At 43.8% G+C, this 23,283-nt stretch overlaps 1 protein-coding gene across 5 annotated transcripts in view; it reads right to left on the bottom strand.

The window, feature by feature from the left end:
* GRAMD4 (GRAM domain containing 4) overlaps window positions 1–23,283 on the bottom strand; it is a 78,193-nt gene that overhangs the window by 37,527 nt on the left and 17,383 nt on the right. For 3 of the 5 annotated variants that reach the window (XM_084497369.1, XM_084497367.1, XM_084497371.1), the window contains exons 2-3: window positions 16,407–16,617; window positions 8,520–8,640 (exon numbers count right to left, since the gene is read on the bottom strand). In XM_084497369.1, coding sequence (XP_084353495.1) covers window positions 8,520–8,640; window positions 16,407–16,617 — 332 coding nt within the window. Of the gene's footprint in view, window positions 1–8,519; window positions 8,641–16,406; window positions 16,618–21,435; window positions 21,586–23,283 lie in introns of those variants that run through there. The other 2 variants (XM_084497368.1, XM_084497370.1) reach the window with 2 other exon arrangements.

Consider the following 23,283-nt stretch of genomic DNA (forward strand, 5'->3'; position numbering starts at 1 on the left):
ATAGGGTGGAAGATGCAGCATGTGGTGTTATCACAGCTTTACAAATTCCTTCCTACTATAAAAATGTCAGGTACTATAAGCACGATGATTCAGTACAATACCGTAAGCTGACTGCATTTAAAGCACAAGAAGAGTTCTTCATGCCATTTTTTGCAGCTAAGAATAGTGTCCGGTAAAGGTGGAAATCCAAATTATTCTGACTTTTAAGTCCCACAGTCTTTTTTCTTTATTATTATTATTATTACTATTTTCACTGTTATCTCTGCACACTAACAGGCTAAAGCCAACCTATCTCCTCCTTTAGATTTATCTTTATTTTTCCATTCCCTTTAATTCAGAAAAAGACACAGCTGAACTTAGTAAGATATAGTTATGAGTTTCAGCATCACTGATCCCTCTTTTGCCAAGTGCTTCCTCCAAATTTGTTTTGGTAGTTATGATGTATGAGGACTAATACCATATAACGCCATTTAATTGTATATAAGTAGGAGGAAGGGGGTTTACGTTCTGTTAAACTGAAGGAGAAACTCTCAGACTTTGGCTAACTCAGAGTCTTCTTTATGGCAACTCAGGCACAGAGATGATGGCTATTTTTTCCTTATTTATCTTGCCACAAATATTTCGTAAAGCAATATTAAGCAGATCCTGTCATACAAGCTGCACATTTAAGCAGCTGTATCGACTGAAATTGAAGAGCTGCTTAGCCCAGCATCCTGGTTTGACGATGGTGAGGAAGAGGTGCCCTTCCACGGGCACGAGAAGAGAGATTTGCAGCAGTCTCTTCCCATCCTCACCTACCTGCAAGTTGAGGGAATCCCTCTGCCAGGGGTGCCACCGCTCTTCTGAGGAGGAGTGGAAGTGCAGCCAACATTACAGCATCAGAAAGAGCACTATACAAAACCTACTCCCGGTAAGTTGCAACTACAGTTTCCTCTAAAAGCACAGTTTAAGGTGTCAGTGGAAGCATTATTTAGGCCAAGAAAAGCCATTTCAGGGCTCAGATTCACCTATGCAACCTTCAGCAGTTGGTGTTACAACAAAAACCTCCACAGCAAAAGTGAAGTTTCGTTTTGTCTTACTTATTCAGCGTTGAGGAGTTGCAGGTGAGCAAAGAAACCCTCATATGGATAACGTCAAATCACCAGTAAATGCAAAAACCAACCAACCAAAAATCCCCACCTTGCACGATCTACTACTGTACAAGGATCAAAATGCATTCGCCACACATTCGACTGCTTTTCAAGATCTCTCATTCCTCCTGCCTCAGAAACTTCTTTTCATATTGTTCTAAAAGACTTACCCTGAAGTATTTTATCTGCAGCTGATCTTTGCTCAACTACATTATCTGTGAAGCATAGAAGAAAATAATGATACAGAGAATTGAATATATATATTTTTTAATCCAACCAACCAATGCATGGGGACAAAAAGTAGGATATTCAAACGCTAATAAGATAAAGGGAAAAAAAGAGTCAGCAAAGCTGGAAGACTAAAGGCATAGCTTCATCTTATTCCTTTTGAAAATATCTTGCTTTGTCAACTCAATGCTTTTCCTTTGTGGTCAGATCTCGTTTGCTTGCAAGATTCCTTCACACAGAAAGAGAGGGGAAAAGATTTTCTAATGGGAATACAGCTGCTACGCAAAGCCAGAAAAGCAGACAGGATGCATTAAAGATGAACTACATCTATCTAGTGCATATCCTCTTCTCCTTCCTACTGCATTTTATACAGGCATTTTGGTAGTGTGGAGAAATGAAATAGTCACAGATTAAGAAAAAAGAAGCACAGACAGACATTTTCACCATAACCTTTCTCCAGCTCAGTCTGGTGTACCTGCACACATCAAACCAAAGTGACCCATCACTTTCAGAAATAGTGATGCTAATTCTCTTTAAGAAAACCTAACACAAGTTTGGCAGATAAGCAATCCTCCTTTCTCCTTTCTATTTTTTTTGTTTGTTTGTTTTCCTGTCATTCTGTTGTGCCTCTGCTTTTCCAAAGGCAGAGTTCCTGCTCCAGTACTTGCAATGAGCATAGCTTTTGGGGACCAGTTATGGAGTCTCTTAGCACATGCCTCCAGGAGCTCAGACGGGGAGCAGCACGGCCTCCCTCTGCGCTGGTAGGAAATAAGCCAACGCTGATGCAGAAGCAGCAGCAGGGGGGCAGAGCCTGAACTATCAGCCTGCTGCTCAACTGTACAACATTCCTCACCTCGACAGCAGAGTTTTATGTAAAGCATCCCTGTTTCACGTGATCAGGAAGCCTAATTCTAAAAGGGCTTCTTATCTGACAAGATCTTCTCCTGTGCAAACCGGTCCAGCCTACTCCCTCACCATTCCTCTTGCATCCCACTTCGAGTGGGTGAGGTTAGAAAGAACTCGGTTGTCATTACTACGGCATGTACTGAGTAATTATGCTAACAAGTGATTAGTTACTTTACATTTACATGCAGTGTTTTCAATAGAGCACCATTATGTTATTATAGACAAAGAAGAGACAGGATCATTTCACCTTTATTATGGATTTCAACTTTTAAAAGTTTCCTGAAAATATGCCAGCTACCTTAAAAATCAACAGCTTACTGAGACAGACTCCCCTCTCAAAACACGAAGTGTGAAGCTCTCTATTGCTAGATACACTTTTGTCAGCTGAAAAGTCATGAGAACTACTGCTGCTCTACGGATTTTCAGAAATTTCAGAAAATAAAAATGTCACCAGAGTTGCGGATCCATCTAAAATGAAGGGAGCTGTGAAAAATGTTGTCGCTGGTGCAGGAACTGTTTTCACTCCTTGTTTTTGGCAGAAGCAGCGAAACAGGCTATAAACATTTCAACGCCTGGCTCAGAAATAGCAGCAGACTCTTCCAAGACTTTTGTGTTACTAAGCCGAGCAGGGAAGGGCAGGTTCTGCACGGAGCTCCCAAAATCTTTGGCCTGGTTATACAAAAGGGGCAGGCACAGCAGTGCTGCCCCTGTCTGAGCTTGCAACCAACTCTAGCCCTGCAATTCACAAAGCCAAGCCAGGAACCCAAAAACAGCAGGAGGAAGGAGCACGCTGTGCCTACGTGATGCAATGTGTAGGTGGCACCTGTAAGAGCCAGTGCAGGAACAAGTTTCGGAAGCAGAAACAACCCACCTGTGTCAGCACGGTGATTAATGGGCCCCACAAAGGCAGTGTGTGATCCTCCTGGGTTGGGCCCTCCAGGCTCTGTCACCTTCCTGCATCTTCTATAAGCACGTGTGGGGCAGTGACGCGGGGAGGTTGCACAAGGTGGCCCTGGAACAGGGCTAGCCCAGGACTCCATCCTGCTGCCGGTGCTGGGCTGCTCTCACATCCCTTCCTTCCCCTGAGCTTAGGGAGCCTGGGCTTTCGAAGCCAAGCTGAGAGCAAGCAAGATCCTCTACCTGCTAGACACAGTCCTTACAGACAAGAAATGGAGGCCTGAATCCTCCTGAGTCTGCACTGAAGTCTCTAAAGCCCCAGACTTGTGGCCCAGCCTGCTCACAATTTCTTCTTCCGACAACGTTTGTAGGAAAAAGAAGCCAGAGTTTTGGAGGGCTTTTTTTCTCCAGGAAATGTTAGACATGAACTCAACACACATGGTGAGTTATGCAAGCATCTCTGGGTATAAGCAAAAGCTTTCTGACACCTCTTAAGAAACCTTCCACAGATTTACAAGAAGCCAGTCCTAGAAAATCATCTGAACATTGCTTTTTTTTTTTTTTTTTTTTTTTAATACAGAAGAAAGTGAGAGCAGCTCTGGTGGGCAGACAGCTCTGCTGCAGAGCCCGGGCTCACAGAAGCAACAAGGAAAAAGACGTGAGTGCCCAGGGAAAAAGTTCAGGAAGATTCCCCACAAGTCCTCGTATGCAAACTACAGATCTCACCAGAGAAACTTCACAGGCTCGAGGGACACGTGCAGATCTCCCAGGAACACCCCTATCAGCACCTGGGAGCCCAGGGTGTGAAGCTGAAAGAGACAAGGCTTAGGGGAAGGTGCAGAGCATGCGATACACCCTCGGTGTTCGCTAGCACCAGCTTCAGAAGCCCGTGCTGCATTATCAGCTTTCAGTCTACTCCTAGATTTGTGAACCAAAGGTGACTGTAGGCTGCTGAGTCAGTAAGAGGACAGCAGAAACGATGCACTGAAACTGTTCCTCTGCCCTTATCCAGCTCTGCTGCTGCAGCAGGTATTTGACTCTCACATCAGGAGCAGTCACACCAAGGGCACACTGACACAGTCTGTAACAGGACTCTGACTTCATTTTACAGTCAAATGTGTTTGTTGCATACAATTATTATGGCTGTTCCAGGAGCCATCAGCATTTCTGTGCAGAGCAGGACTTCTTAGTGGAGTTTATTTGCTGGTCACTCACCAGTACCACACACACCGCCCCTAAGCTGGCCACTTTCTAACATCCCAGATCTGCCTGAAGACCACACGTGAGTTTCTGGAGCTCTCCTTCCATTCTGCTAATTTGTTCTTCTTAAAAACCATCCCTGGGTCACTTACACCAAAACAGCAGAAGTCAGAGAAAATAACCGTTAGCAGTAACTAATACTAAATATACATGGTTTAAAAAGGCATGTGAGAATCAAGAGTGAAGGGAAGGGAGGGAAGTTCAGCAGGAATTTTAATAGGAAAGAAGCATTTTTAATGCAGTTTTTTAACACTGTTATGAAAATCATAACCAAACCCAGTAGGATTCGTTTGTTTGTTTGTTTTATGTCCCGAGGGACTCCTGCCCCAGCCTGTGGAACAGAGAGGAATGCAAAACCCTCGTGGGAGAGGATTTTATTTCCTCCCCAAGCCTTTCATCCTCATGCAGGGCTTCTGCAGTTTATTGGTTCCTGACTCACCCTCTTCCCTAAGCCACCTGGGTTGTTTACGCTTGCTTGCTGCCACCTCCTCTTCCCTGAGCTGCTAAGATTAGCATTGCAAAAGGTTTGAGCATCCCTGAGTGAGAATTAGGTAACAGTAGGAGCCATAGGATGCATGCAGGCCCACAAAACATGCCTCTAGCACCGGGACCACAGTGCTGGTACCAGCTGCAGAACTGCCCTCCGTAACCAGGCACAGACAGCAGCAGAAGAAAAGCAGAGGATTTCCCTCAGTGAGGTGCAAACATAAAGATACCGCCCATCGTTTTGTCTTCCAAATGCAAGAGCAGCAAGAGAGCTGTCATTTCTTGTTTAGATACAGCCAGGTTTTGAAATGGAAGCACTACAAGTTATCTGTCATAGCGTGCCGTACATCATAAGAGGTGTTCAACCATTTGTTCGTCTGTATTAAGTGATGTATGGCTCAAGAGAATAAATATAGACCATAATACTATATATATATATTATATTTACTGTATATACATATATACTATAGACCAAACCTGACCCTCAGCAAGCACCCAGGTAGCGTTGGTAGGCACCAAAACACAGCTGTAGTAACACACAGCCCTTTACAAATGTATAATTATGATGGTGGCAGCCCCAAATCAGTTTTTTTTCTCCCACTTCCATTGGTGTTTCCAGCAGACGAAGCTTTTTGCTCTTTTCATTCAGCAGGCATTTTGGCATTGTTCTGCAGGAATGAATCACTGAGTCATCCGCTCCACGCTGCAGCCTCGCTCGCCCCAAAACGCCTGCTGTCATCATTCCTGGAACAAGGCTCAGAAGGCCCCGCTGGATTAACAGACAGACTGAGAACATTCCTGCACAGACAGGAAAAGCAACTTCAGCCCTTTTGCCTGCAAGCATCAAGATGATCCTTCCCTTGTTTAAGATGTCATTATCTAAGATCCCTTCCTCCTCGTGCCTCATCCGCTTGTCAGCCCGGAGATTAAAATCCTCACGTTTCCAGCCACATTTTGCTTGCATTTACAGCAATGCAACATGCTAATAAATTAATAAATAATCCTCTCCTGCTCCACCTCCCTGGATTTTTATATTGCCATTAAGGAAGGGATTCATCTGGCATCTTAGATGAAGACATCCTCCATTTAGACAAGTGTGCGTGTGTGTGCCGAGTATTTTCTTTAGATTTCCTCTCTGGCTTTTAGAGGCTCCAGCTAGGACTGGATGTGTTTCACTGAAAACATTTCTGAGCCAACCTGCACTTTTTACTTGTACCTTTTTATGAGTGAATGGAGTTTAGAGCAGACCAGCAGCTTGCTTCTCCCTGAGCCAGACACTTGCAACTATGCCATAATACCAAGCTGGAGCTGTACTGTGCACAATACACATCCTGTGCAGTGAAGAATATACCTAACGGGTGGAAATGGAATATGAGGAAATGTCAAACTGTTTAGGTAAAAATATAGTTCTAGAAAAGTGTCCTCAAGGTGTTCCGTATTAAAAATATAGTAGTAGTATGCAAATATGGCTGAGTTAATCGCTTTCTTAAAAAAACTTCTATTGAAGCAGCATGATTAGAAAAGAAGCAGGCTTCCTTCCAAGGGCAAATTAAAGCAAACAAACTGCACATTTCAAGAATGTTTTTCTGCTCACTGTCAGTTCAGTTTTGGGAAGAAAAAAATATGATGAAGCATTTCTAGTACCCAAAAGAAAACACACTAACCTCATAGAAAAGAAGGAAGAGATTAACGAATACAGGAACCATACCCAAAAAAAGTCAGCTCCTACTTCATTCCAACTGGCAAACACCAGTTATGCATTTCAGCCCAAAATTTTGAGAGGGGTAGGAGTAAGAAATGCGCTTTACTGTGGTTATCCCTCGACCAGCTGACCATTCTGTCTTGTTTTTCTGTACAGAGCTGCAACCAATTTGCCAGGACAAGACTAAGTGCAGCTAAAGCAAATTTAAGGTTTCAGTGAAGAGCTCTTGACCCAGCACTAAGGGCTGGAGGGAGACTGACTGCCACCAGAACTACCCCCGTTGGCCTGAACCTCCAAACATCTGATGGAAGTCCACATGAAACAGTGAGCTTCATTACCTTGGCGGTTGTTATAAACATCTCTGCAAAAGGAAAGCATTCAGCTAGAAATGTTGAAGTGGTTGATCAGAAGGTTTTCAGACTACAGCATGAACCTGAAGAGTTTCGCAAAACCGTGTGCCCTACACAGTCACTGTAACCACAAACTAAAGATTGCAAATGGATTCGCCAGCTATGGAAGTGTTTGGTGACCGTACAATGGTTTAGTAGCAATATGTAGATCCTACTTCAAACCAGAAATCCGTTCTGGGCAGTCCCACCATTTCTCTTGCACACCAGATTACATTAAGAAATCAGACAGGTCCCATATAGTTTAAAGAACAATTTGTTAACAGCAGCTTAAGCAATACATCTTCAGGAACATAGGAAGTATGAGGTAACTTTGCACTGCACAGACAAATGAGAACTGAAATAAATCATGAAAGCAACAAGCCAATTCCGAGCTTTCAGTTTTTGATTGATACACCAATCATGATATCTCTTGCAGGTATCAGTGGAAACTGGTATCAGCTCACTATAAATTCTTGTCCAGCTTTCTTTATCACACCTCCCTCTCGCACTCAGGGGAATAAAACATCAAAGAAATATTGTCAAAGGATAAACAAGTCACAGAAAATTAATTCCAAGTCCTTGAGAACATGCTGAAGGTAAACTAGAAGTCTTAAATTATTGTGAGATTATAATCTAGTTATTGAATAGAATCTATAACCTTGTCATTTCTACCTTCAGAAAACATTTAACAAGCCTTGAGCCCACAGAAACAGCCTTCCTAATCTGAAGTTCAAAAATTATCCATTAAAGTCACCATCTGGGGAAGCAATTGAGCAAGATTTCTACTTAGAGATCTCTGCTTCCATCAACTTAAAGGAATGCTCATCTTCCTTTTTTTGTTGTTGTTTTAACTACCAAAGTCGGATTTGTTGAAATATAATCCCAAAAGTCCCCAAAACCCCAAAAGGTGCCTCTACCTGTGCATGAGAACTTTATCATATATACAACGATATACACACACGCATTCATACACATACATATACAACCAAACACGTAACACAAAGTCTACAAATACTTTTGTTTTATTTATTTATTTTAATACCAGAAATACTTACCAATATTCCATACATTACTAAAGAAATGTGTTTTATGCTACTTTAATTGTCTAAACAGCTTACAAGGGAGTGCATTGGTTGTCCCTTCAGAAGTCTTATCTCTTGCAGCTATGACTAGACAAAGCACACCTACTGCAATCACCAATAATGCTGAGTTAATTCTAAGATAACCTGAAGCTGCCAACAGTGAGACTCCACATAAGCAGCTTTTGTCATGCCGTGATGTATGCTGAGAGGAATGCAATGAGGAAAAAAATATTTAAATGACCTGGTAACCTTGGGAATGCTGAGTTCTTCCTACAGAAGTGTCTGCCCACGCATTATCCACGCATCAACACATCACGAAATTCCAATGCCTGCTTTTGCAGCTTTGGAGAACCTACACCAATACACCAAGCTTTTTTTTTTTTTTTTTTCCAGCAGGCCTAAGCCACTCATTTCCACGGAACATTAATTTTATACTTACGCAAAAAGTGTTTTTCCAGTAAGGCTATTTCCAGGTGACCTTTGATCTCATTCAGTCTGTCAGACTCCGTTCTGTTAAAATCCTGGACTCCTGAAGCCATGATGATGGTCCCTGGACCAGCCTATAAGACAGGCAGAACACAGTGACAGCTCAGAGGCACATTTTTGGGTCGTTTAAATATATCAACTTACTTCTGGGGCAGTAAACAGACGGCCATGGGAGAAACATGCAAGTATCAACAAGTCAGCATGCCTCTTATTCGGTGTCAAACTACCAAAATGAGTGGAAACTAATGCAGTGCACAGCATCTCTCCCATGCAGATTTACAGATGGCACTTATGTAACCTCAGGGAGTTAGAGAAAACAGACTTTTTTTGGCCCCCTTACCAGTTCTGCTGCATCATCATGTATCTTTTCTTCACCTGGTTTAAAAAGGTGTATTTATAATATTCCTCTCCTCTTCCCATTCAGTGAAGGGTGAATGCAACACACCTTACACATAATATGGTGAAGCTAGCAGGAGAAATAGTTTTCTAGATACTCACAGAGTTATTAGGGAGCACATGCTGTATTCTGCAATAACATTTATGCAATGTGTAACTGTGCAGACTGCAGCCTCTCTGCAAGCAGGGGCCCAGTCCCCCTCCTCCAGCACTGCCTGCTTACTGCTGAGGGATGTGGTTGGTGCCCAAAGGACCTTCCAGGAGGACCACAAGAGGGGGAAGTCAGGAGACTGTGACCTGCCAGCTTTACTGCTGTCACCAACAGCCCCCCCAGCGCTGGAAATAGTGCCCAGCACAAGAATTAAAGAGCAACGTGATCAGTTCAGAAGAACAGCAGTGACAACTGCCACCTCCACAAAGCCAGAGAGGAAAAAAAAAATGAGCCCACGCAGCAGAAGGCAGGTGATGCTGCCCATTTCTCCTAAAGTGAGCATTTTCAAAAGGCAGGGGAAGGGGTGGGTGAGGGCACCTCCTCGCCAGTGCAGGCTCAGGCCCCGTGTGTGGTTCCCCCGGCCCTAAATCCATCAGTGAGGATTACAGGAGCTTCTCCAACAGCTTACCCCCCAAGCTGAAGCACTAGATTACAGGAACCCACATCCTGAAAAGGATTTTAAGACAAAAATATATTTATCTTAAGCATTTCCCCACCCCCTGTTTATCTCTGAAGACATACAGAGACTGGACTGCTCTCCGCAGTTGGTTACATACATTTAACCACGACAGTTTAATTACATCCTTACATAAACTCAGCTAATTTACAAGAAAGTTAATTAAAATACATTTTCTAGGTTTCGGGGAAGATGCACAGAGTTATTTCACTCTGAGATGGGCTGCATTTCAGAAATCCAGCGAGGAGAATCACAGAACCACAGAACCATCTAGGTTGGAAGAGACCTGGAAGGTCACCGAGTCCAGCCTCTGACCTGACACTAACCAGTCCTCCACTAAGCCCTGTCACTGAGCTCTACATCTAAACATCTTTTAAAGCCCTCCAGGGATGGTGACTCAACCACTTCCCTGGGCAGCCCATTCCAATGCCTCACAACCCTTTCTGTAAAGAAGTTCTTCCTAATATCCAACCTAAACCTCCCCTGGCGCAACTTTAGCCCATTCCCCCTCGTCCTGTCTGATTCTTCCATGATGCTAAACCTAATTAGAGCCCCAGATTCCTCAGCTGAACCTTTTAGGAAGCAGGAAAAGGCAAAAAGTGCACAAAACACTGGGAACATGATGATAAGGGTAAAAAGGGTTCACTTGGAAAGTCTACAGACGTGTACATCTGCTAAAGCGTTAGACCCAAGAACTCTGACATTAGTTAATGGGTTACAAATCAGCAGGTACGTGTAATTAAACTAACCCAAAATGTTCACACTGACCCTCTAAGTTAAGGAAAAAATAACAAGACAAGTTAAAACCTAGGGCTGCTTGCGGAGAATGCTAGGAGCAAGATCAGACAATTGCTTTCTAATAATGAAATGGTTTAACCAGAATAGGAAGATTTACAGCAAGACAAGTTTGGTGGCAAACAGAGCCCTCTTTCCAAAATCAGTGACACCACGAGGTACTAACGAATACAATCTAGCAGTGCTCAGAAAACCGAGCATTTACAAGGGAGGGATATGGGAGATATTTAAGTAGATGGTTCCTCTGTCACACGTTTCTCTCCACACCAACACACCTTGCTCTGTCAAGAGGCGTTAATGGGATAGAAAGATAAGAAAGGAGGCTGTCACATTCACCCGAGGTCAGCCGCCTGCCCCTGCAGTAAAAAACTCCCCACCTCTGCATGGAGCAGGCATAACTGCCTCCACTCATGGGTTAACAAAAATGTCCCTGTAATGCCAGTGTTAACTGGGTAATAACGTTGCTTTCTTCTACTGCCTTTGTAGGATAGTGCAGACTTGGATTGGGTTAACTAAACTTCACCGTACAGGTGCCCTTTCGTGCTTCTGCATGACTCAGTAAAAGCCTTCAAGCCTTCCACAGATTTCTGCTTTCCCACCCCCTTCTGCCTTCCCAGCTTGGGCAGTATCTGACACCAGAGCCCCCTCAAAATGTTGGCAGTCACTATTATTTAGCGAAGAGGGCTTCACAGCGCCTGGGAGGACAGCAAAATGCCACGGAGTCGGGCAGGAAGAGCTGCAGTCAGAGGGGTTAAAGGCAGATTTCTGGTGACGACAGCGTGCCTGCAACCCGCTGTCAGAGCTCTGAGTTCCTGCTCCAAGCCACACACAGCTCCGGATCTGAAAAACCGCACCTCATCGACCCACAGATGCATTTTTACAGCCATCACCAGTCTGGGCTTTTTGTGACGGCACCTCTGGACCTTTGCCTTCCCCACGCACGTCCCCCTCCATCCTGCCAGCCCTGGCGTTTTGCTTTGTGCACTGAGCTCCGAGAGCACCCTCACCACGCGCCTGGAGCGAGGCTCTGAGTAACTTCTCCACAGAGCAAATACGGATCTGTCTGCCCCGTCTGCAGGGCGGCACGTTTCAGCATTACATGGAAATGCAACTGTCCGACCCTTTCGGAGAGAGATGATTTTTCTCTAGGACTACCTAACAAGATGTCAGTCTCATTTCCAGGTTTGCAATTAACCTGCTAGAAGAAAGGAGCAATTCCCAAACGAAGCAAAAGCTGGTGCAGCACAGGAGGGGCATTTTAGATGCAATTTGTCCAAGGCAATGGTTGCTGGACCTAGGGAGACTCCAGCTCAGTCATAACATCCTCCCCTTGACTCCTCTCCCCCAGGAAAACCCTCACGTTACATGAAGAGGGCCCACAGTGCGTTCAACTCCTGGATTACTTTCCTTGTATATCCACATGCTACGAAATTCAATGCCCTGGGTTTCTCATTCTGACATTGCACGTGGAGTCTTCTCATTAAGAGGGGTTCACCGTGTACCTGGTGTAAGGAAAGGAGAGACACCCAGCCAGACTGCTCAGGAACAAGAAAGCATCTGTGTGAACTGTTATTCCTTCATAGCTATTCTGTGAAGCACACCCCTACTGGGTAGCTCCCAGAGCACTGCCATATTTTGCATAAATTTTAAAAGAAAAAAAGACAAATCTAGTGTTAGCCCGGTTTAGAGACTTTTAATATCCTAACCGTAATGTTTGCATCATTCTCTGTATTTTCATATCGTTGTAAATGAGGCAACCGATACAAAAGCGTTTGAGTTTTCAATTGTTGTGTTTCAGGAAAAGCCAATCTGTACTGGAACAGCAATTAAATTAATGTTTTCTGTGCCATAATAATTCACATTTAATCCTAGTGCACTGCCAGGGAACTTGCCTAAGTAGATTAGACTGCTTTCAGCACAATATGCCAGGTACAAGAGAGCTTCAATTTGTAATTCTCGCTGCAAGTTTGGTGCAGAACCTCCCTGGGCTGAAACACAAATTTGTTCTTTCTCCCTTTTGCCCAGGGGGACGTGATCCTCCACTGCAGCAAGTTCGCTGCACGCAGTACCGGGTGTTTTCTCCTCCTTATAAAAATGGAACACTTTTCACTTTAACAGGACAGAAATTCATCTATAGCACGAAACGATGAGACAGCTCCAGAAGAGGCAAGGCAAGCCAGAGCTGGCAAATACGAGGAAGGGCTGGGATTTTCAGGGTACAGCCCCACTCCCTGAACATTTGCAGTGTTTTAAAGCTTTTTTAGGTGCTGCCAAATCCAAGAACTGGGATTAACAGAAAGGAGCCCATGTTACACCTACAGAATAGAAAACTGTGACAGCACTGAATTCATGGGACTTTCATTAATCGAGCAATGTGAATTATTCACATAATTCACAACTTATGTTAACTTCCAACATCACAACATGACCAATGCTAATACATTCACTACAAGGAAGCTGGAATGGACCAGGTTTCCCACTCCACTTATTCCTTTGATAGTGGTGTTTTGACAAAACAATGCCAAAATAACAGCTGCACATGGTGCTGAAGGCCCAACATCTACAAAAATCTACTGCTAAAGTGGGAAGAAGGAAAAATCTGGGAAGCTGCTGACCTGAAAGATGCTTAGGAAAGAGTTAACTTATTAACCAAGACAGCTGTCTGGGCTATGATTTGATCACAGTATCCAGGTACCCACTGAAACCCTAGAAATTATCTGTTATCCCAGAAATAGCAGGTAGTAAGGGCACTTAAATAAGAGACAGGAGAAGTACCCACACAAGGAAATGGACAGCCTGTAGTTGAGAGCAAGCTAGCTCAAATTAAGGGCAAAACACATTTTGAACAGAGCCTCAGAACAGAATTCAAAGAGAAATAACAAATCTTCAAACTCCAGGGCTCTCCTAGCAGCAACCAGCTGTTCTTATGGAGCTGCTGCTTTACCCAAACACCCGTTTGGATGCTTATTCTAGAACTACCTAGGTAAAGCTCACAGTTGTAAGACAGAGAGTAAGATTCCCTTATCTGAGCATCCTTTCTGTCTGTTCAGAGGACGGAAATTCTGCACGTGCTACTTCTGTAAGATGTGAAGTGCTGGGTCTAGCTCCCACTGCTGTGTTTGTGGCTTGTGCCTGAACTCTCACCCAAGTCCCTGGAGCTATATCCCAGAGGATGCTTTTCTTTGCAGACAGATCTCTGCAGCTACAAGCTTTTACGACAAGGCATTTTCCTCTAAAACCTCCACTTGTGGCAACTTTTTGCATATGCTTGATGAGTTCAGACACATCCATAAAGAAGAGGCAGCTAATCTGCACATTTCTAACGCGCCCTCTGTACCCCTGAGGCACGGCACAGAAGGGCCTTTCATTCGTGTGACTGTGCTGCACTGTTCTAATAGACCAAGATCTTCCTTTAATGGCTCTGTAACGATTAATACACCAGACTGAAAATTAAAAAAAAAAAAAAAAAAGTAGAGGGGGCAGAGATGAAGCCTTTGACAAGAGAATGGCTGACAGAGGAGTCAATGACATCAGGGTACTGAAGATGCAGATAAGAGGACTGGGACTCAAATTGTGCACGCCTGTGCTCTTCTCTAAGCCACTAATCTTGCTCTCCTAAGCCCACCAGTTCTGAACGCAGATTTTCAGAGAAACAGTGAAGCAAGAGAAGTGAAAGTACAGCACCGGCTCGCACGTATATGAAAAGACATATGGCCTAGCTTCCATTTATGCACGAGACTTGCACTGACTTCTGCATGCTTTGAACAACTCCCTGAAGTATTCAGCAGGGAGAAATCAACACAACTGGGTCTTTTCATGGCCCCTCTCCCAGACAGCATAATCACAGTATAATGCCGTGCTGCTTTCAAAGCCTGTGAAAGACAACAACCCTGTATAAGCAATTTAAGGTTTGAGTTTTAGTCACTGAATTAAAAATAATTCAGGCAGAACTCAAGAATCTGATGGCAGTAGGAAACAGAAATAATTAAGGATCCCTCTGTACACCCAGTCTCAGACACTGCCTTAATATTGACTTAAATATACAAGAATTAATTTTGTTGCTTCGATCACTTCTGCAGCACAGAGGATTATTTCTTCACCCTTCATTTTACGGATGGGCAGCAGCACTTGGGGGACAGACAGATGCCTGCCAGAGCCAAGTGCTAATCCCCCAAACTTCCCGTGTGAAACCTATCCCTTATACTCCAGATCTCTTTCCTCATACACGTTTGCTTGTTTAGCCAGTGTTTGTAGCACAGCTGCTGCTCTTACCCAGGTCCAGCATCACACTGGCTTTGGAACTCACTAACTCCATGAGCAGGGCAAAATAACAAGTTTGATACTGTTCCTGCTTTCCCCTCCCCTATCCCTCTGTTTTTAAATAACTGTGCTCAGCTGTATCCCACAGAGATAGATCAGGACAGCCTGCTTAATCAGCCAGAGAGCAACACGGGTCTCTTCAGATTGTTTTCTCCAATTGTTCAGCTCTGTGTGCTGAGAAAGTAGAGACCACAACGACCACAGCTGTGAGGCTCTATCACTAGCCAAAAATGTAGGTTTAGTACATGATTCCTTGGGCCATACCACCTTGCATCTACTGTCCTCCTAAAGAGACACGGAAAATACTACCTGGGCTTTAATTCAGGTCTTTCCTAATGCTGCCATCCACATTGTCCTGACTGGATACATTCCCTGCTCTCCCCACGTTAATATAATGCCTAAATTTAATGAAAATAAGCCAGTATTTACCTAAAACTAACTCGGAAAATACCACATTGGACGGGCAGAGAGAGTACACTCAGCATATACAATCCATACATATTAACAAGTGACAGATGTCTTCAGCACAATAAAAGCGAAGGAAAGGCATTCAAAAAGACCTTCCTTGCGTGAGGAGCTTGAGGATATGAATACAATAGACTTTTTGTGGCAGAAAACGCTCTGTCATTATCCACTTGTTTGTTCCGTGATCGTAGGAAAAATCTGGCAAAACAGCTCCATATAAGCGTTTGTACATGATGCTATATAAGAAAACTTTAGTTAAAAACAAACAGTAGAAAACTAATAGCCACTGAGAAGGACACAAGCTGCCAACCCCAAAGGAAATGCTCAGCCTTAAACACTTTGAAAGCTTTCAGTTTAACTCCTCCAAGCAGTGAGCGTGCCCTGTGCTGCTGGAAATGTGAGCGTTCAGCCAGCAGCTGGACCGAGCACACGTGGGGACAAAAACTGCATGGTGAGCTCCCAGAGAGCTACAAATTCCAGCTTCAACAGTTAAATTACCAAGCTGTAATTTAGATTGTACCCACGAGTCCTGGCTCAGGAACCCACAGCCATTTCAGAAGTTAGAAGGAGGATTTTTTATTTCTTTTCTTAAACCAATATTCAGCTTCTCCTGAAGCATTCACTGTTTAAAAATGACAGTTCTACTGGGATGCTTCTGCTTCCACATGCCAAAAAGTTGTCATAACTGAGGAGTCTTGCAGAGGGTTCAGCCAGCACTGTGACAGGGCAGCGTCTCTGGACACAACATCACAGCACGGAGCGAGGCAGCATGACCCTCTAAGTGACGCCATCAGAAACCGTACACCTACAGCTCTGGTCAGTGGCATCTGAGCAGGTCTGAGTCTCTCAGGCTGAAAAGCATCCAGAAGTCTTTCCTTCGTATCTATTTGTTAGTGTTTGAACACAACAAATAAAACTTGACACCATTCAGAAGCACATCCATGGTTATCAAACCCTCCAAAAGTACACCAAACCCTTCAACCTACATCTAAAAGCAATAGCAGAAAGAGGGAACCCTAATATTAAGAAATGATCTTTCCATAAAATGGAAGCCTACTCAAATAGCTTTATTCCTAATCCACACATCTTCAACTGTTAAATCCAAAATACAGGGGCAAGGAATTACAAACTTCTGTTATTTTTTTCTATGTGGTAACAATATAACATAAAATGATATTTAAACACCCAATACTTACAGGGTCTCTCAGCTCTTCATTGTCTCGGGTTGATGTTCGAGGTATTTTCACCGGAATTTCATCTCCACATTCAGTGTCAGAAGCATTTGGAGACTCTGCTAAATCAAGGAACTCATCTCTCTTGTGACCTCTGAACCTTATTTTGTCCAACTTCTTTAGCATGTTCAGCACTGCACTTTTCTGCTTTACCTTAACATGACGGTTGGAGTCTCTGCGAGAAACAAAACATCAGAAGTACTTTAGAAAGCTTGCAACAAGCCTAAAAAACACATTCTGATCACCAGCTACCTCTAACTGTTTTTTCAAGTGTCTTCTTGCCCCTGGAGGAGAAACAATTTGCAGCATATCTTTTTACAAGACACGTTTAACAGACGTGTGGTTTGGTTTTCATTAGTTGGCAATTTACCACCTTCCTCCACTATCATGGCCTCTTTCTCAGGGCTATTTTTAAAGACAGGATGGATGCAAGCTCACAACCTGCACCCCAAACAAAGATTAAAAAGTCTGTTCTTAACAGCTTACTTTAAACAAAAAAAAACTTCAGTTAAGTCCACATTCTTCAGCTTGCTGACATTTCTAATCAAAGGCATGAAAATCCACTAAGCATCACAACTTATCCCTAAATTCCCTGAAAAATATGGAGAAAAAGAGTGGCAAGGCTACCATATCACCCCCCTACTTCAAACTAAAGAAAAGAAGGTAACGATGATTTATTGAAGAGCTCCCATGAAGAATTACAGATTGATAAATTGACATAATCCATATTCACCTGCACAGCCAAAATCCTTTAAATTAGCACTGCTGACAATCTTGCACACCCAGAGAAGGAGCTTTTCTAGATTTTGACTGCTCCCTTTGAGATACAAAGGAGAATCGCTTTATTAGTGATGTTTCCAAATTGTTTAAAAGCTAGCGTAAGCGAAACTTTACTGTTAAGTGCATCAGTTCAGCCAGTGTTTGTGCAGATCATGCAGATGCTACCCCATCTGGGGGAACAGCAAGTGCCCAGAACATCTCACTTCTGGGGACCACACATTGACAGAAGCAATACTTAAACTTAAACTGACATTATAATTCAGAAACCCCACTAATATATATATATATTTTAAAAAGATTATATAAGAAATCTGAATTAACATATGTAAACTTATTGTAATCGTAGCTTTCTAAAATACTGCACTGCATCACTTATGATTTAAACTGGACCCCCTGAAGCAGCCCGATTCAATGCTGTACACCTATCACACCATGTACAAAAGGTCACAAGCTCCAACTTAAATAAAAAATAAAAAGTTAGGTCTTTGATCCTGCCACTTCAGAAAACTAGCACTGGCAGTTTATTGCAAGCTAGCCACAGACTTTTTTTTTTTTTTTGGTGCAAATTCTGGTCTTCAGCTCAGAAACCTCCACACAGGGGATGCTCTAATACTCTCCTCAAAGAACTTGTGCTAGGTAAAAATCTGCATTGATGCTCTTGTTGCCATTACCATCCTCCCATCCTCTTTCCCCATAGTCCAGGTTGCCCTCCATGACCTGCCTCAGTTTGCACTCTGCCAAGGTTTATTAGCACCCTTAGCTTAAACACAGAGGTTTGAAGCTCATACAAATCCCCCTGAGCACAGCTGGCTCAGAAAAACCAGCCTCGTCCTTTATCGGAGATCCTTCAGGTTGCAGCCGTGTGTTTATTCTTCCTCTTCAGCCTCTTGTGGTAACTCTCCCCAAGGTTATTTTCTACGAACTGCTTTTCTTTGAAGTTCTATTACTTGTCAAAGCTGAGTTTAAAATAGAAACACTTCTGCTCATTCATTGCCTATATGATGAGGAAAGTTGTCAGCTATCACATCCAGAGATATCTGTGGGCCCTGCTATTAATAGCGACTCGAGAACAAATGCTATCAGGGCAGTTTAAACCTCTGATAAGCACTGGCACAGACTGCCACGCTCCTTCCCATCTCAGAGATCTCCATCTGCGATCAGCCAGTGTTACCTAGGACGCAGGTCAGACCCACACCAAGGCAGTTCTAAACCAAGCCCCTCTGCTGCCCAGCCACAACAGCACTTTCAAACGGCACGGCTACAGGCAGAAATAATACGGATGGGGTAGTGATCGTGTTAAGTTAAGGTTGGAAAAGCCCTTCAAGATCATCTGGCCCAACCACCCCCCACCACCAATGCCACCACTAACCCATGTCCCCAAGCACCACGTCCAACCTCTCCTTGAACACCCCCAGGGATGGTGACTCCACCACCTCCCTGGGCAACCCGTCCCAGTGCCTGACTGCTCTTTCTGAGCAGAAATGGCTCCTCGTTGCCAGCCTGAACCTCCCCTGGCACAACTTGAGGCCATTCCCTCTGGTCCTGTCACCAGTTCCCTGTGAGAAGAGGCCGACCCCCAGCTCCCCACAGCTTCCTTTCAGGTAGCTGCAGAGAGCAGTAAGGTCTGCCCTGAGCCTCCTCTGCTCCAGACCAAACACCCCCAGTGCCCTAAGTCTCTCTTCACAGGCCTTGTGCTCCAGGCCCTTCACCAGCTTTGTAACCCTGCTCTGGACACACTCCAGGGCCTCCATGTCCTTCTGGTGCTGAGGGGCCCAAAGCTGAACGTAGTGCTCGAGGTGCGGCCTCACCAGAGCTGAGCACAGGGAGACGATCACCTCCCTGGTCCATCAGTGTCAGTATTTCCTAAAATATTTTTGATCAGGCTGACCATTAAAAAAGGAAATAGTAAAGAATCACGTTCCTAGGGATTTTTCGAAGTATTTTAAGTACAAGAAGCTGTTATATAGAAATACCTGCTCGGTTATAATTTAAAACATTAATATTTTGTCTGAAACTTGTCCGAGCATACCAGGCTTACAGATTACTTACCTACATTAGATGATCCCAAGCAAAAACCTAAGCTTGCCAACAAGCTCCTATGGAAGCTCATTACTTGGCCGCAATCCAAGCACGCACTCCAAGACAGGCTTTTTATGCCAGCATCCTATTCTTCCAACGAGCAACTTTTTTATTTTTTAAGACAAAGATCAATAAATAGAGCAACATTTCAACACTTTCATGTTCACTAGAAAAAAAGCTTCTCAGAGATTTTGTATTCCAAGTGACTTGGATGAAACCTAGCTAAGCTTGAGGAAGCAAATGAGTCTTTAGTAAGACAAAAGGCCAGATTCTGACCTGTAATTACATTTCTTGTAAAACACAGTAACTAAACACCAAAACACCTGCTCCACACCACAGCTACTGAGCCCCTTCCCCTCTCCCAACTACCCAGCCACATCCCGGCCCCAGCTAGTTCAGCTCTAGGTTTCGGGCTGTTAGATCCCCTACTAGCATCACCAAGCCTGGCATGCAGCTTTGTACTTGAAGAGCTATGAGCAAGAACGAAGGCCCACGTCTCCTTCTTCTTTTGAGCTAACTACCAACAGAAAGAAACACAACTATTTTAACTCCGTGCACTGTGAACACACTCTCACCTCCTAACAGTCATATAAGTGACAACAGTTGCTCTCACTAGCATACTACAAAAAAAATGACAAATAAGCCTGCTATCACCCTCGTAAATTATTGATTTGAGGAAAAGAAAAGCAAATCCCTTCTCCCCAGTCAAGATCATTTCTGCACACAAAGGCCATGCTATTAATGCAAGCAATGAGCGATCTTTTCCACGTCCAGCTCTGCCACGCAAAGCACAGAGTGCAACAAGGCAGACGCTGACTGTGCAGGACTGATTTAGGTCCAACTTTGTTGCACCTCAGCCAGATCTATTAATACTCCCAGACCCCCTGCCATAATATCGTCGGGATATCTTACATTAACGTGCTTGCAAGCAAGGCTGTTCAGGCACCCGGCTTTTTTTAAGAAGGTGGCTTTTATTTCTCTCGTTGCAGTGGCAGAGGTCAAATCAGCAAAATTAAATACCAGCCTGGTAAAATTATCCCGAAGTCCCAAATCATCTCGTAACAGCTTACGTACATAGGGAGGGCGTGATAAGTGAAAAAGATCTGCACTTTTCACATTTGAAAAACAAACAAATAACAGTAAAATATCTCTAAAGGTTTCTTTAATTGACATTAATACCCAGCTGCTTTTACAGCTTTTAACCCCTTTTACAGAGGGCCGGAGAAGAAACAACATTTTTTGGGACCTCAATTAACCCCAAAATAACCATGAGACATTCATTTGAACTAACATACCGTGACTCCAACCCCAAAAACAACATATGCACACATTCCCACTTCTGATAAGGAGAAAAATTCGGGGTTCCCCAAATTTCCACATAAAAATTGCAAGGAGATTTGGAGCAGCTTCCCTGCTTGCAATTGCAGAGAGGCTTCAGAAAGGAGGTAACCAGCTGCTGGGGAATGCCCAGAGCCAGCCTGCCCAGCACAGTCCAAGGGGTATCAGTTACAGGGTTTGCTCCTATGAAAAATGCCCTCACCCCTTCATAGCACCGCTCCCCCCACAAACTGCCAGATTTTTGGCAGGTCCCGAGTTAACACCAGCATCCCTTGCTGCCCTGCAAGAGACTAACACGATCTGCTCTTGCATGATTGTGGAAGACTCATCCCTCAGCATGAGCACCAAAAAACTTGCTTAGAGGTTTCAGTTTTCTCTTCACATCCAGTCTTTGACACATGAACATGCTGAATCAGGGTACGAGGTCTCGCAGACCTTGCAGAGATTCAACAGCTAAAGTTTAATGTGCACTTTTGTCAGGGGAAGGGCTCTGCTTCGCAGCCCTGAGATTCGTTTTCCTCATCTGTTAACAAAATGCAGAGCCACTACACAAAGTCAAACAGCATCTCCTCAGCAAGCATTCATTGGGAGCCTGGGAAAAACAAACAAACAAACAAACAAAAAACCCCCCCACACACACAATGCTAGAACATTATGGATGAACTTTAATATAAAGTCCAAAGGCCATAGCAAACTGACACAGCAAAGCAACTGAAGCACCTGTGCTCCTTTTGCTAGAAAAACAGCATTTCAGAAAGCTGAAGACATAAATAAAATCAAAATAAATCTAACATACCGCTGGTTTCTCATCTTCACACCTCATTTTCCTTCACATCCTCCTTTGAATCTCAAAATGTCTTTCTACAGAAGTGAAAGGTAAGAGTGCTGGGACTCAGCAAGAGCACGACTGTGTGCGTGTGAACAAACACAGGCAAGTGTCAACACCAGGATGTTTCAGTCTTATCATGAGGGAGGGACATGCAAACGGAGGGAGTGGAAAGTATCAGGCTTACATGAGGTATTCATTACTCCTTCACCGAAGTGCTCCGGTGTATTATCTTGACAGGAAAGCAGGAACAGAGAGATACGTGGATGGTATGAATGTACCAGCTGATACTTAAAGTACTGCAAACAAAGCTCGTTGTGTTTTCTTCAGGACATGCCTAACTAAAACTGGAACCCTTGGTAAAATACCAAAGCCTACAACAAGTTCGCAGACCAGCTCTGTACAGTGTTTTGTGTAAAAGGTTCCCTCTCGACATTAGTTTCCCCCTTTTTAATGGGCAGAATCTCATCTCAAGCCATTGTCTGAACATTTTGTACTTATTAATATTTCAAAAACTTTAACCAGAGAAAGATCAACTGACTGCACTGTGAGATCCTTGTCTGCTCAGTTTCTCTTTCCCCTGTGCACACAGTTTTCCCACTTTGCTCTCCAGAAGGCTCAGATCTATTCAGAAAACCAAACCTTATTCACTGCTTCTTCTCTTGAACAACAGGAAGTGGTTTTGCACAGATAAAGTTGGTATCTTTCAAGAAAACTGCATTAAGCTCAACTCAGGAAGATGCTGAAGCGCAGGGAAGAAGGGACGCAACCTTCTCCCAACACAGCCCTGTCCCAAATTGTGCTGTGTCCCCAGAGCACACCACCTCAGCTCAGCCCAGACTGAGCAATACATTAAGTTCTCTGTACATAATGTTGTCATCATTTCCACAAAACCCAAGCGCTGCCGCGGCTGGGCAGTCCGGTTCCCCTCCTTCAACACCCCCACCCACAAACCAATCGAGAGCCTTGGAAAGAAAAGCTTTAAGGGCACAGTCGGTTTCCGAAAAGAACGCCTCTTGCCTGCCATCAGTGGTTAGGAAGAAGGCCATGTGCTTCATACCTGTTGGAAACAAAGAAACTGCAATTCTTTGGGCCAAACATGCAGTCAGACCAGCCAAGAGCAGCCTACAAACACCTTCCAAATGTCAGAAAGGTTGCACAAGTGCCCTCGATTTCTGACATCAACAAACAGGCAAGACCCGACCTTTGGAGCTAAGCTCTCCCCACGCTCAACCCACCACAAGCTCATCCTGAAATTAGTCACTGCCTTCGTGTCACAGTCTGCTAAAGTCTTCCTCAAACTATGTTACTCTGGCCCCAGGGTTATGACATGATGGACTGAGCATACAGCATGAACTATTTACTGCTTCTGAGTAACACCGACAAAAAGCACCTAATCCTTTCGGGGTCAGGAGTCCTTAAAACACTGAACTTGTACAGGGATGGATCTTGTTGCATTTTTTGGCGTGAGAGATTATGTTATCAGTCAGGCTACCTAAGGCATGGGGAAATATTATGCTTACTATTTCAGCTTTGTTTTTCCTGCAAGTATAAAGAAAAACGAACAAAGAAAATCCAACCACAAAGCGCCCCACTTCCACAGCACTCGATTAACACCAGTTGGAAACGAGCAGGAAGCTGTGCTTGGACGTGTTACAAGCTTAGTTACATGCAGCTATTAATTAACAGCTCTAAAACAATTTAAATTGTCCACTAAGGGAGGAAAAAAAATAATAGTATGTGTAACATCCACTGTGGTAGAAACCCAGACACTGGAGACAGAAGTTTAAAACACTGATCTTGATTGCCAGTGGTGAG

The sequence above is a fragment of the Aythya ferina genome (genome assembly GCF_964211825.1).
Source record: "Aythya ferina genome assembly, chromosome: 1".
Classification (NCBI taxonomy): domain Eukaryota; kingdom Metazoa; phylum Chordata; class Aves; order Anseriformes; family Anatidae; genus Aythya; species Aythya ferina.